At 29.4% G+C, this 15,806-nt stretch overlaps 2 protein-coding genes across 2 annotated transcripts; both read right to left on the bottom strand.

Moving 5' to 3' along the window:
* Positions 1-302: 302 nt before the first annotated feature.
* On the bottom strand, positions 303-2,211 carry LOC124495412 (periodic tryptophan protein 1 homolog). The gene is made up of 3 exons (XM_047058789.2): positions 1,958-2,211; positions 1,730-1,901; positions 303-1,675 (listed from the first exon to the last, which is right to left on the bottom strand). Exons 1-3 carry the CDS (start codon positions 2,101-2,103, stop codon positions 716-718), a joined length of 1,278 nt encoding a protein of 425 aa, XP_046914745.2. The 5' UTR covers positions 2,104-2,211; the 3' UTR covers positions 303-715.
* mRpS26 (mitochondrial ribosomal protein S26) lies at positions 2,139-3,173 on the bottom strand. Its single transcript, XM_047058790.2, has one exon. The coding sequence runs from the start codon at positions 3,051-3,053 to the stop codon at positions 2,319-2,321; it is 735 nt and encodes a 244-aa protein (XP_046914746.1). The 5' UTR covers positions 3,054-3,173; the 3' UTR covers positions 2,139-2,318.
* Between the last annotated feature and the right edge of the window lie 12,633 nt (positions 3,174-15,806).

Genomic DNA, 15,806 nt, shown 5'->3' with positions numbered 1-15,806 from the left:
GACAGAAAAAAAAACACAAATCAGACATATAAAAGATGGAAAAAAAAGAAACACCAAAAGCATAGGCTATGCCATTGCAGAAACGAGAAAAGAAAAGAAATTGAAAGAAAGAATCGCCCAAAAATTCTAGGCGATAAGTCAGTCAGTCAGTCAGTCAGCACTGGTTTTCGGTATTTTTTTTCATTTTTATTTTCAACAGAAAAAAAATACAAGACTGAGAAAAAGTCAGCAGAAAAAAATTGAATGAAATGGTACATAGAGAGAAAAATCGATTGAATGATGAAAAACAAAAACAAAAAATGGAAAAAAATAACGTATCTTTAATGATCATTATTATTATTATATGATGTCATGGTAGAAAATCACTGTATGCAATAATAAACTATATGTTTTTTTTTATTTCAAAACAAAAATAAAAATGAATTCGATCGATTTGTACACATTTTCAACACACAATGAATTTTACAAACATCACTTTTTTTATGGATATTATATACATCACAATTCTTCATTCAAGTTATATAAATTCTATATATGCCGAATTGTTAATCGTCGGTATTTGAATTCTTTAAGAATTTAAATATGGAACATGTAATGACATCTGTTGTTATTTTTGATAAAACAATTTTGTCATTTATATTGGCACAAAAGAATTTAGCGTTGATTCTGTTTTTTTTTAGAGAGATATCGTTGACTGTTGTATGTATTAAACCAATTAGTTGAGATTAAAACGTCGTTTAACCCCAGGATAGGTGTCAAGGTCAAGAATTTTGAAATTTTCACCAACATTATTTCCAGATATGACAAATATATTTGAATGATCAGGATTGGCCGACATTGATAGAATGATTCCGATATTCGGTTGAATTGTTTGAATCAATTTCATTTCGTTCGTCGATACAGACCATATTTTAACGTTTTGATCGGCTGATGTAGTCATCAAACAGCCATTGTTTGCCGAACTAAATTCCATGCCTGAAATCATTTCATCGTGAGCTTTGATACGAAAAACATGACTATTATCATTTCGAGAATCAAGTCCATATAGCCAACCATCGGATGTCGCACATAAAAACATGTACGGTTGCTGTGGATTCCAGATAACTTTTTCTATTTCATCTTGGCAAACATTCCAATCTTTTATCGATAGAGATTGACAGTTTAAAAGTTTTGCATGGCCTTTAGCGTCGCCAGTTAATAGAATGTTTGTCTCAATCGGATGAAACGATAAAGATTGAACCGATGATTTAAATTGATCAAATGTTTGAATAACGGTTTGTTGTTGTAAATCCCAAAGTAAACATTTTTTATCGACCGAACCAGATGCCAACATATTGGGAATCTTTTCTGACCAAGATATATCGAGCACAGATTTTTTATGGCCACTTAATACGGCAAACGGATCAAGAATATCAACAATATCAAGATCCCAGATATTAATATCATTGTTCATATCACCAATGGCAACAAAATTTCCTTTTTCATTTTCATTTTTGAAATTCAACCATTGAAAACACAATGGATAAGCGGCAAGATAAATTTCGTGATGTACATAGACACCATCTTCTTTGTTATAAACTTTAATTTCAAGTGAAACACTATCCTCTTCAACATGGCCAGCTAATAAAAGATTATCCGTAGGCTTGATCCTGAAATCGTCTTTCTCTTCTTCGTCCTGAAAACAGAATACTATTAAACTATTGCTCATTTTGAACAAACAAACACTTACATCCGAATAATTTTGATCACGATTCAGATATGGATCAGAAGCTGTATCATCTGGTATGAGAAAATCATCATCATCGCCATCATCATCATAATCGTCTAAATTATAGCGATCAATTATTTGTTGATCGTCATCATTTTGATCATCTGTCTCCATACGATTATTCGGATCGGATCTGTAAAAAGAAATCGAATAAATAAATTAATTAAAACCAACCATTTTGACGCATACCTTTTTAATTCTTTAAATTTCTGTCGATCGCTTTCGATTTTGCTTCGAATTTCTTCCTGTGTTAGTTGACATCGATTAGGTAATTCTTTGGCCACACCTTGCCGGATCCAGGCAACACAGGAAACGAAATTTAACTTGTGAGTCATTTTATTCAATCATAAAAAACGACGAAGAATCATCAAGAAATCAAAACTAAAAATTTTATAGAACTCTGAAAAATAATCAACGCGGTTTTCCATGTGAAAATCAAACCGTTCATAAAGAACGTTACGTAGTTTTTTTTAAAAAAAGTTTAGATTTTTTTTCTTGACAAAAAACTATTTTTTACAATATTTAATAATCAGATTTTCAGATTTAAAATTTAGAAAAGTTTTTTCGCTTTCAAATAAACAGGTTTTTTCGAATCTAATGACTGATATTCATCAGTTTGGCTACTAGTTTCAGGTACAGCTTTAGGTCGTAATGCATATGGATGTAATGATCCATCAAAGATGATTCTACCATTCACATCGATAGCATAATCATAATTAGTTTGATGTGTAAGAACTTCATCAATCTTGGCATCAATATTATCTCGTGTTATATACGTTTTGGATCGTTCGATTTCTTGACTAACAATCTGATCAAATTGTTCGCCAATCTGACGTTTTTCTTCTTCTTGTTGAATTTTCATTGCCATCATTTTTGCATCCAATTCCTGTTGAAATAATTTCAATCGTTCTTCACGCATTGCTGCTACCCGTTGATTTTCACGATCATTTTCAATCATAGCTTTTTCCAATTCTTCTTCTTCATGAACGAATTCATTCGATCCACCTTGTTCAGCATTGACAATTGGTAAATAGAATTCTTGATGTAAAAATTGTTTGATTGATTTTATATTTACATTATAAGTATATTCAAGATGTTCTCGTTGTTTTTTTTCTTGTTCAGACATTTCTTCTTTTTTTCGAATACGATATAATTTAGATGGAGCAATAGGCTGCCAAATTGGCTTACGAAATGGTTCTTTTCGTTTATATTTAAGTCCATATCGAACCGATTGTATGAAGGTTTGTTTTGTTACAAGATTCAATTGTGTTTTCAATGAAAACATTTTCTTTTTGTGTCCATATAATGAAAAATTTGGAATATTGATTGATTCCAAAATGAACAAAAATCACATGTAATATTTGTGAAGGTATAAACCAGGCATATACAAACCAAAAAAATTGCAACGTATGAACATGATGTTCGACACATGATTTCAAGATGTGTCAATGGATGGCGTCCATTTACTGAATTAATTTAATTTGTTAGGATTCGAATTTTTTTTAAATAAACCTTGAATTTTTCGTCAAAATTTTTGATTAAATCAAATTCAATCAAAAAAAAAATGTTCCCATATCTCATCAATAAATCATTTATTTATTTTTGTTTTTAATTACAATTTTCATCTGTAGATTTTTTTTTTGGAAACGATTCAAGCCGATTGAAAGAAGGCAAATTGTTTTTTATCGAATGACATATTATTATTCAATGATCGATTCGAAGATTCAACAAAAAAAATAATCATCAATTTCAAAAACAATAAAACACAACGAAAAAATAAACAAATGAAAAATGACCGATTGTAAAATCAACAAGCCACAAAACAAGAATGTGTTTCAAGAAAATCCGGAACAGCAACAAAAACAACAACAACAACAGCAGCAACAAAAAACGCGATGGCCACACTTTGATGATGAGATTAATCATCGAACGATGGCCATTTGGCCATTTTGCCACACACACAAACACTATCATCTATTGTATCTACTTTTCATCCAAACAAAACAAAATGATGATAAGATTATAATTGTGTGTGTGTGTGTGCCAAATGATATGGCAAACACAAGAAATAAATTAAAAAATTTTTTTTTTCAATTTCATTTACACCATCAACAACAATCAAAGACATCAATTATTCACAAATCTATTGTAAGAAGAAATATATAACTTCCATTTTTCCTCATTTCATTCAATCATCATCAATCCAAAATAGAAAAAAAAGTAGAAATATGTGAAACCACTACAATTTATTGTCTACAAACAACAACAACAACATACACACTCACATCCTATAAACAAATTCAATATATCCATGTTTCATGTGAAATTGTATCGAGATGTTGAATTTATGTGAATTGAATTGAATGAAATTGAAACAAAGCTCTCAGCAAGAAGAAAGAAAGAAAATCGTGAACTAACAATTATTGATGCTGTCATCATCATCACCATCATCAATGTGAATCCAGATATTCAGATATCAACTTATTTGTTTTATTTATTATTGTTGTTGTTGTTGTTGTTGTTGTTCTTGATTCAAATTCATGATGGATGAATATTGCTTTTGTTGGTCCAAGCACCACCACCACCACCACCACCATCAACAACAACAACAACAAAAACGTGTATTTGTTTTTTCACTCTTTCGTTATATCCAAATCAATCTATATCCCGAAAAAAACCATCATCATCATCATCATCATAAGATATAAATTTTCAGTATCTTGTGATAAATTTGTTTTCAAATCTATCTATAATCGTAATTTGAACGTGATGATGATAAACATTACTTATTTTATCTACATACATATGATTGATTGGCTAAAAATACAAATATTATCATCTTATCAAACCAGGTTTTTATATGGTGAATCCAGGAAGATGAAAAATCAATCACGAATTTCATCAATTTTTTGTTTTCAATACATTCAATTCACAAAGAATTTATGTATTGTGAAATTGGTATTATTTTGCAATTTTTTTTTTGAAAATATTTTCCAATTTCATTTTATGATCAAGCAAGCAATTAATTTTCATGTCATCATTTTTATTTTCTATTTGATTCGATGTCATTTCATATCATCATCATCATCATCGTCATAATCTTCAACGAATTATTTGATATATTTTCACTTTCAAATTCACACCATGTCTGTTTTTTTTGTGAATTTACAGTGAGTGATCAATCGTAAATCAAAAAAAAAAAAAACATGATATTGTTGTTGTTTTTGATTTTTTTTCAAATTTAATCATTTATTAGAAAATATTCAACAACAACAACAACGACAACAACAACAAATCTCTAAATTCAAATCTAATCCCTCCTGCTGCTGCTGCTGATGTTGCCGTCATTTATTGGTTGAATGGATTGATGCTTAAAAAAAGGATTTTTTTTTGTTTTTTTTTCGTAAAGTTTCTTTTCATACAAAGCATTCGAATCCAATCTATTATCCTTTCATTCATGTGTGGCCAAAATAATGAAATGAAGAAGCTTCTTGTTGTTGTTGTTTCGAGTGATGATGATGATGATGAGATAGAGATAGGATACAAATAATGATTTTTTTTTGAACACCTGCATAGCGGACTTGTTGTTTTTTTTGTCTGTTTGTTTGTTTGTTTGATTTTTTTTTGTTTAAATTCATTTCTTGAATGAAAAAAAAAAATTGAATTGATCTATGAATATAGGTTTTACTTTATTTTGTGTTTTTTTTTTTCGTCAAGAAAAAAGAAGAAAATTTTTCATTTTCTGATCATCGAACAAGTGATGATCTCTATTTACACACACATAACACACACACACAAACCGAAAAAACAACATCATCTAGAATGATAACATTATTATTATTTGTCCATGGCTTTTCGTCAACATTTTTTTCTTTGGTTGTTGCTAACTTTATTTTTGTTTCAAAATTTCAATTATCTGTAAGAAAAATGAAGAAATTTTTTTTTCTTTCCGTTTGTCTCGATGTTATATATATATAGTTTGGTGTAGCCAAGACATTTTATATAATGTTCACGATTTCGTTTTTTTGTTGAGGTTACGCCTAAAATTTTTTTTTTTTTTTTTTTTTTTTTTGTTGAAAGTTTTATTTGTGTGTGTGTGTGTGTGTGTGAGCTATCTTGCTTTTGTTTAAGAACAAAAAAAAAATTTGACCGTGTTTGGTGATTGGTGATGATGAAAATGAAAATGAAAACATTCAAAAATGGATGATGACCATCATTCAAGTTTTGAAAATAAATGAAAAAAAACCATACATCTAAATCATCATCAAGAATGTTGATCGGTTTGTTCGGAGATTCTTATAGTGTGTGTGTGGAAAGGGACTCTCAATGAAAATAACGAATCGATCGATTGATGATGAATTTTCGTAAAAAATACCGAAACAAACACACCTCGCTAATTTGGTTTTTTTCTTATTCGTTTTTTCACTGTATACATTTTTTTTCGATGTCATACCACATAAGTGTTGTGTGTGTGTGTGTAGCCATTTTCATTAAATTATGGACTAGCTAAAAAAAAATTGAAATAACAACAACAACTGATGATGATGATGATGATGATGTTGATGACCATCACACATTCAATGATGATGATGATGACTTTCTTGTTCTTGTTCGTTTGAGGGCTATACACACACACGCACACAGATTTAAGTGTATCTCATTCATTCTTCGGATTTCACCCGAAATATTTCAATTTGGCCTCTCTCTCTCTCTATCATTTTCTTTTGCTGTTTTTACCTGTTTTCACAATTCTGTTTGCTAGCTTTTCGGTTTCTTTTCTTTTAATTTTTATTTTCTGGTAGAAAAAAAACTAAATAAACTTAAAACTCAATTACAATGAAGGCAGCAACAGTCAAACAGACAATTCATCATCGATGGCTAACACACACACACACACACACAGAGACCATGGTCGAAGTGAATGTTCATTTTTCTCATCATCATCATCATCATCTTGAAATAAGAATAAGAGGAGAAAGGTATACAGACACACACACACACAACATATTCATTAGACAAACTCACGAAATTTTATTTTATCTATATTTTCAATGATGATGATGTTGGTTGCACCAATCAAATTCTATGAATGCTGATCGATGAATTGAATCGAATTGAATTGAATTTGATTGTAAATCATCATATAGAGTGCCTATAGAGTTCCTTCTGCTCTCTCTCTCTCGCTCTCTCTCTCTCTCTATTGATCGATTGATATGTTGTATGTCCACCATCACATCTATTACAAATGATGATGACCTTCGATTCGACAGCAGCAGCGAAAAAAAAGTCAATTTTGTTAAATTTATAAAGATGTTGATTCGATCGATGAATCGAATGATCATGATGATGATGATGATGGACCAAGTATTTCAATGTTAGTTATTCAATAATAATAACTACATTTTATTATTCGTAGCTGATATAGATGATGATTATCTATCCATCCTGTTACACATCTGTTCAAATAGTTTTTGTTGTTTTTTTTTCAAAAAAAAACTTTGTATTTCATTCCATTTCAAACAACAACCAACCAACCACCAGTAAATTATAGTCAGCCAACCGCACATATATAGTATATGCAATGACAATTCGTTTGATGTTACTATAATCAACATGAATGTACAATATGTGAATTCATTTCATTTCCTTCATTCATTAATTCCTCAGTCGACGATAATTTGTTATGGTATAGATATGAAAATGAAAATGAACATCTCAACTTATTGATTGATACATAATAATTATGTTAAAATTTTTATGTTATAATAATGAAGAAATTTACCACCACCACCACCAACATCAAAATCACCACATTAATGATGATGATCATATATATGTGGATGCCATACGAAAAAAAATAACATTTTAGAATGGCCAATATAATAATGTTTCAATGATGATGATGAAGATAATGATGATGGTAATAATAATGATGATGATAATGATAATAATCATCATTACTATATAAATATTAAACTTATTAACACTCTAATAGTATACCAGATTACAATTTTTATGCATGTATAAATAAACAAACAATTATGTATCGGGTTATCATTGACTTTTTCTTAACAAAATAACAATAATTGTCAATTATTGGGCTGGTGGCCCATACATTTTTTTTTTGCCAGTTTGTTTGGACACATTTACATTTTTTTTGTCCCTTTTGTTGTTGTTTGTTATCTACGAGATCGATATTTTTTTTGTACGTTTGTTGTTGTTGTCGTTGTTGTTGTTGTTGTTTGTGGTTTGTAGTCATGTTTTACAATACATTTTTTGAATACAAATGTCGATTTTGTCAAGAAAATTTTTTTTTTCACCCATAAATCTATAAAAGAAAAATGTGTTTTTTCTCTCTCTAACATTCGGGTTTCCTGATTGTTACAAATTTTGAACAGTTTTTTTTCTGGCAACAAATATCCCACACACACACACACACACACTCACACAGACACAATGATTATTTGGGTGACTCTTTGGTGATTTTGTTCGTTTTCGTTTTGCTTTTGTTCATTTGTTTTGCTTGGTTTTTTTATCTCTATTGTTGTTTTGGTTGTTCAATTTTTTTTTGTTGTTGTATATATGGCCCAAATGGCACTAGGGCCTAAACATTAGGTGTTTGTTGTCGTTGTGTTTCTGTGTGTGTGTGTGTGTGTGTGTGTGTGTGTAATGAATGTTGATTGCTCTGTTTTTTTTCACTTCTTTCATTTTTGAATTGATGAATTTGAATTTTTGACAGTGAAAAAAAAAAGAAATCTAACACACGGCCAACACAAATAAACCAAACACATAGAACCACATAGGTGAAATATACGTGAAGGCGTGTGAGTGTGTGTGTGTGTCAGTCAGTCATTCAGTCATATACCAACCAGCATAGTAAAATGAATGTAGAAACGAAAAAATGTCGAAAAACAAAATTTTTTTTTCTAGAAAAAAAAAATCGTCAGCTGCCAAACGTTTATAGCTTGAATGTGCCACGCCTGGTCAACAACAACCAATAGCTATGGCAGCATCAGCAGCAGTAATCATTGTTGTACATCAATGGACAATGAAAAATGATGATGATGATTGGAAAATAGGAAAAAAAAACCTATTGCCTATACCAATTTTTTTTGTTGGTTGAAGAAATTGCAGAGCATACCACCACCACCACTACCACCACCATGGCCAAGGAATTTGAGAATTTCCAAAACTAAGCCATCATTTGAATGATGATGATGATCATCCAATCATTTTTTTTTTGCTTTTGACTTTCAGACGAGTCAATTTTTTTTTCTTCTTTTCCTCATTATTGATGGATGAAGATGACGACCAAAACGAATCAACAACAACAACAGCCACAACAACAACAACTACAATTCAAAAATACATACACATTCTCTTTCACCAGCTGTCTATATATATAGAAAGAAAGGAAGAAAATGGAGAGAGAAAAAAGAAAATTAATTTCTTAGCTGAAAACAAATTAATTAAATCCAGGATAACCACACATCAATTGATGATGGTAGTCCAATTATTATTAAGTTGATGGTAACAGATAAATTAATAATTTTTCAACAATTGTCAACTTTGAATTCACAATTTTTATTTGTTTATTTTCAAAGAATTTCAAGCAATTAGATTCTTTTTTTTTCATATATACAAAAACAATGATCAATGATTTGATAAATAATTTGTTTGAAAATTATTTTTATCCAATTACAAAATGGTTATTAATATTTTATCGATCATCGAAATTACAACAATCGATATCGAGATCAAATTCAAATTAATCAGGAAACTTGGTGGCTTTTTGTCGAAGTTTTGTTGTTGATATCTCTCTCTTTTAAGTATTTCCATTTTTCGCTTTTTACTATTTCAGTTGACGTGAATAATGAATCAATTTCTAATTCTTGTGAATCTAAATGACAAACAAATTTAAAAGATTGAGGATTATAAAGATTTTTGTTCGCAGCATTTTGTTGTTACAAAACAGATTATCAGATTAAGAATGTGTGATCTTTATTACTAAGGATTATAAAGATTTTTGTTCGCAGCATTTTGTTGTTACAAAACAGATTATCAGATTAAGAATGTGTGATCTTTATTACTAAGGATAAAAATATAAATAAGTTAAACATACAAATACAAATATATATTAATATTACAATTTCTTACCGATTGTTAGTTACAATTAAATTTAAAAAAAAACACACACACAATTAATCAGAACCCAAACAAAACTACAAATTACAAATGAGTCAAAAACACAAATTTTTCCATGAGAAAAATACAAAAACATTAAATTCGAAATAAGCAAATATGGTTTTTTCAATGAGAGATTTCGAAAACAAATAATAAGTTTTCAATAATTTAGAAAAAAACGGAACAGGATAAATGCAAAAACAAACATGAAAAAACAATATTTATGAATACAAAATTTATGAATAGACCAAATAGAATCAGTGTTTTTTTTTAGGTCATCCAACAAATACAAATCAAACGAATTTATTGCAAAGGTTTTCGCGGTTTTTGTTTTCGCGGTTTTTGGTTTTCGAGATTTTTACCTACAACCAAAAAAAAACACAATTCATTACAGATCAAACAACATCAAGATGATGATGATTGATACCGTATGATTGGTGCGACAGCATAAACTTGGAGCATTATAAATTATTATTTTCTTCCAAGACCACCTTGTATTCATTGTTTTTTTTTTTACTTGAATTCCCGAATTTTTGACCGTTTTTTTCTTCTCGCTACCACAATCTTATCTCAATCATAGATTTGAATGATATATGTGTGCGTGTGTGTGTATCTGTATGCACCTAAAAATATGTAAAATCGATCCATGTGTTTTTTTTTCTTTTACTCTGACATTTCAAAATTGAATAGAACGAAAAAAAAAATTTTGATTGAAAATAATGATGAATGGTAAGCGAATATATAGAATGAATGAATGATGTGATTATAAAATTTTGATAACAAATTAAATTATCCCTTTTTTCACCACCATCACCACCACAACCAGCAACACCAAATCCAATGCTGATTCTGGGGATGGATGGTTTTTTGTTTTGTTTCCCATTTCCTATCCATTGATCATAGTAATCAACCAAAATGAATGAAAAAAAATATTCAATTTCAGTATACATTGTAACACATTTTTGCATCTGATATATGATTGATTTCTAGTGATAAATAAAAAAATCCATCCACTTGCACTTTGTCATCATCATCATCATTCGGGTCAACGAGAGAAAAAGAAAAGAAAAGAAAAGAAAAATTATTAGATTTCCAATAAAGAAAGATAATCCTTATATATACATGATGATTTTTTTTTCATTCAAATCTTCATTGTCGTGATTTATCATATACAGAGAAAAAAAAATTGTATGCATAAACATAACCATATTCATTCTGTGAAATTTTTCTATATTGCAAAAATAGCCAAAAAAAAAAAAAAAAAAGAAAGAAAAGAAAATCATGGCTGTCAGAGTTTCAGGTATTTTTATTATTATTATTATTATTGGCTTAATAATAATGATTGTGATGGTTGCTGTCTCTCTGTGTGTGTATGCTGTTGTTTATTGTGGTATCTGCAAAAATTAGGTTCTATGTATAGATCTTTTTCTTTCTTTTTTTGTATACTTCAAGTTTGCCATGATTCAATCGATCATATCATCATGGCATCATGGTTCATTCTAGAACTTCCAATCTCTATTCATGTGTTTTGGTATTTGGTTGGTAATTTTTTTTACCTATGTGTGTGTGTCTTGTCAAAGATGAATATGATGATGAACTGAATGATGCATTTGCATACCAAACCATCATCATCATCATCATCCAACATGATGAATTCATGATTAAAGTTAAATTAGTTTATCTCAATATCCTTATTCAATTCTTGATGATTACCAATTTAAATGATACTGATGATACTATATATTTGATTGAAATACCCTGATATTCACGTCAATAAAAACGCCAAACTAAGGTGCTCTTTGAATTTTATTTTTTCTCATCTCTATACACAAATTAGACAAATTTTTTGTTTCACTACACATAAGTGTGATAATTGGGTATATATAGCTAAAAAATTTTGATTTCAATTAAATTAGTTTATCCATCGTTTCGTTTCGTTTCGATTCAATTTGATATTCATCATTTCAATTCATTAGACAATCAACGAAAAGGAAAAATTCAATTTGATAGGATTTTTACTTTTTGAAAATGTAAAGCTGATTAAAGGTATACGCCTTGTCGAAATTTTTATTTTTTTTTGTTCTCAATACAAACGATTTAATTTTAATCGTCATTATCTTGCAGGTATTCAATTTGTTTTCAAAATTCAATGTATTTTACTACGGCGAAATTAGAAAAAAAAATTTTGTAAATCAATCCAATCGATTTAATCGATAGATGATGATGATCATGTCTTTGTCCATATAATAATCTGTGTCTGTGTTATTTCGTTTTTTTTTGCTTTCGTTTAATTCAATATGCTCTGTTTTTTTTCATTTTTTTCTCCATTCAACTAACTAATGGTCAACAAATTTGATGATTAATTTGATGATTAAATATGCACCTATATATATAATTGACTATCAAAATATATACCTATTTCAATAATTTTTCCCTCTGGGATATACATATCTCTAATAATCAAGCTGATATCGAACAAATAAATAAATATAAGAGACACTATGCGCATCATCATCATCATCTTATCAATTGATCAGAAAAAAAAGTTGAATAAACTTGCCTTTTTTGAATAATTCTAACGATTTGATTATGATTGAAACAAGCATACACAAGGGCAGGATGAATTCGATAAATAAATGAAGAAGCTATAGATTCGAAATGAATGTTTTGAATCAAATCAAATCGTCGTCGATATGTATAATCGCCTTGTATGTATTTTTTTTATGCATGGATTAATAAAAATTGACGTTTACCATTTGATGATGATGATTATTATTATTATTATATGCCATTTAAAGATGAAATGACGTTCACATTATATTACGATTCAATCATTCGATAATTGTTTCATCTTTTGCATGTGAATGCAGTTTCTCTCTCTCTCTACCTCTCTCGTTTTTTTTTAAAAACTCAATTATCACCCTTTCCATCGCTCGAATATTAACGAGATTTTTTTGTGGTTGTTGTTGTTGAATCTAATCCTGATCAAGTGTGAAAAAAAACTCTTCAATTTCGTCATTGTAATTTGCAAAAAAAAAAAAAAAAAATTTACGTCATCATCATCATTAAGATGTGGCTAATTTTTTTTTATTACTTATAATAATAATAAATCAATGCTTAACCAAGCTAAACAACAATAATAATAATGATGATGATGATGATAATCAATCGATTATGATTAATTGTTTGCCAATTTTTATTTTTTGTCAACATTGGACATTTCAATACAATATTGATTGGTTGAATAAACACACACACACACACAATTGCCACAATATTTGTTTGCCATCATCATCATAATTGTTTCGTCAAAGACAATTGCATTAACTCATTTTTTCAATTCATTAGTAGAGAATATTACCAATACTGATGAGTTTCAGATCTATAATGATTATTATCATTCAATTGATCACTATTTATTATTATTTATTGATCATTTCCAAATCGATTTGTGAAATCGAGCCATTTCTCTCTCTCTCTCTCTTTGTTTGTTGATGAATTACATTTTAAAAAACCTACCAGTTTAGCCAATTTTTAAAATCAACATTTTAATCGGTTGAATAAACAGCAACAACAACACCATAAACCAGAGAATATTATGCATTTCATTGTGGTTCATTTTGTGTGGATAAAAAAAAATATGAAATATCGCTTTACCTGTCTTATTATTATTACAAAACATACATATCTGATTCCTTTATGTTATTCAAGATGGCTAATTTTATTTTATTTTTTTTTTTTAATTAAAAATAATGATTATTATGAACAAGACACCTGAGCCTTTCACATGTGTGTGTGTGTGTGTTGTCATCCTTGTCATCATCAACAACAGGCATTGATTCAATTTTCTTTTGCTTGTTCTTGTCATCCAATGTTTGTATGATGATGATGATGATGATAATTAATTACAAATTTTTTTTTTGTTGTTCATGAATTAATTTCTTTATTTTTTTCAATAGGCTTTGTGGTGGTGATGTTGGTGGTGGTGGCGGTGGTGTTCAGGGAAGATAATAATTTTTTTTGTTCTCCACTTTTAAGTCATGTGTGTTCCATATGTAGAAATCAAAAAAAAAAAATGAAAATGAAATGAAATTTTCATGGATCAATGGATAGAAATAGAATTCCTATTTTTTCTTCTCCATCATCATCATCATCATCATAGATCACGAACGAATACTTTACAGCAATTCATGGATTCATTCATATAAAAAAATTTTGTTTTTTTTTCATTTAGCTTCAGCTGCCATTGTCAAGGATTTTTTTTCATTCATTCATTCCGTTCATTTAAATTGATTGTCAACGAAAATTTCAAACGTTTTCCATTCTTTTGCATATTTTCAAATAGCAAAAAAAAAATTTAAAAATTAGAGAGAGAGAGATATAGAGAAAATTAATATTTTTTTCATGCCTTGACACACTTGACACAACATCATTGTTGTTGTTGATAATGTTCATAGAATATATGATGACGAATCTCGGGTATCCAGAATCGACCATTTTCATTTGTTTGTTTGTTTTTTTTTGTACTTTGCCACCACACACATTCCATTCCAGTATTATTACCATCACCACCACCACCACCACCATAGGGGCCATAATAATCGAATCGAATCGAATCAAAATCAAAGAATAAAAGGACAGAGAGAGAGAGAGAGAATCAAACACATTCTCACCACCCAGACAAAGGCCATCAATTTTTGTTGTTGTTGTTGATGTTTTATTATCAGGATAACTCTCAATCATTTTTTTTTCTCTTTCTCACTGTTGAATTCCAGATTCCACAAACGCAAAAGACTGAGAATTTTTCTTTTTCTTTTTTTTTGTTATTCCGTACGGTTATTCGCACTTAATTTGCACGTAATAATTTAGTTATGTAACGTATGTGGATTTTTTTTTTTGATTCGTTGTTTGATTCTTTATCCAGAACAAAAAAAAATTCTTGTCGTTCAATCAATTATTGTATAGTGTGTGTGTGTAATTGAGTTTTTTTGTGCTTAAATAAGCAATTCCCGCGAAGTAAGTATTCTAGTGATTTGTTTGGCTATGTGTGAACAAAAAATTGATTGGTGTGTCTCTTGTCTCTCTTGTATATAATATAATAATAATAATAATTTTGTTTTACCCGGTTTATTTCTGGTCTTTCAATTCTAAACCGTATTGTCTGCGTGTGTGTGTATGTGTGCGAACACACCATGCAAACATAATCTGGATCTATTCCAAAATTTATGGATCGAGCAATTTTCCTTTGCTCTTTTTTTTCTCTGGTGTGTGTGTGGGGGGGGTGCATGTGAGGGGGTTCAACTAATAGCCATGATCATCATTTTCATCATCATCATCATCATCATTATTTCCTTTCCCTTTTCTCTTCCCCCCATTATATGTCAGCTTTTATGCTGTTATGTGCTGTTTTTTTTCTTCATTGAATCTCTCTCTCTCTCATCTGGGTAAGGTTTCAAACAATTTCATTCATCTTGATTGTGTTGTATATGTTGGGGCCAACAATGTTTGAAATGAAATTATGTTTGATCTTTCTCTTTCTCTCTCTCTTTTTCAGGTCTATGAATGGTGTGTGTGTGTGTATGTGTAAATTAGGTGATTTATTGAATCGATCAACCGATCATTTTGTTGAGTTTTTTCTCTATCTTTTTCCATTTTTTTTGTTTTGTTTTGTGTTCATTTTATCAATCCATTACGTTGTGTGCATTACATTCAATTCATTTCATCCATTCATTCATTCATTCAATTCATTGTCGTTCCCGTTTATTATTATCATCATCATCATCATCATCGAATAATGTATGAATGGTGTGTGAGCTTTAATTGAAAAAAAACATACAAACACACACAGCTTGAG

The sequence above is a fragment of the Dermatophagoides farinae genome, chromosome 8 (assembly GCF_024713945.1).
Source record: "Dermatophagoides farinae isolate YC_2012a chromosome 8, ASM2471394v1, whole genome shotgun sequence".
Taxonomy (NCBI): Eukaryota; Metazoa; Arthropoda; class Arachnida; order Sarcoptiformes; family Pyroglyphidae; genus Dermatophagoides; species Dermatophagoides farinae.
The sequence above is the reverse complement of the archived record's forward strand: the minus strand, read 5'-3'. Positions and strand labels throughout refer to the sequence as shown.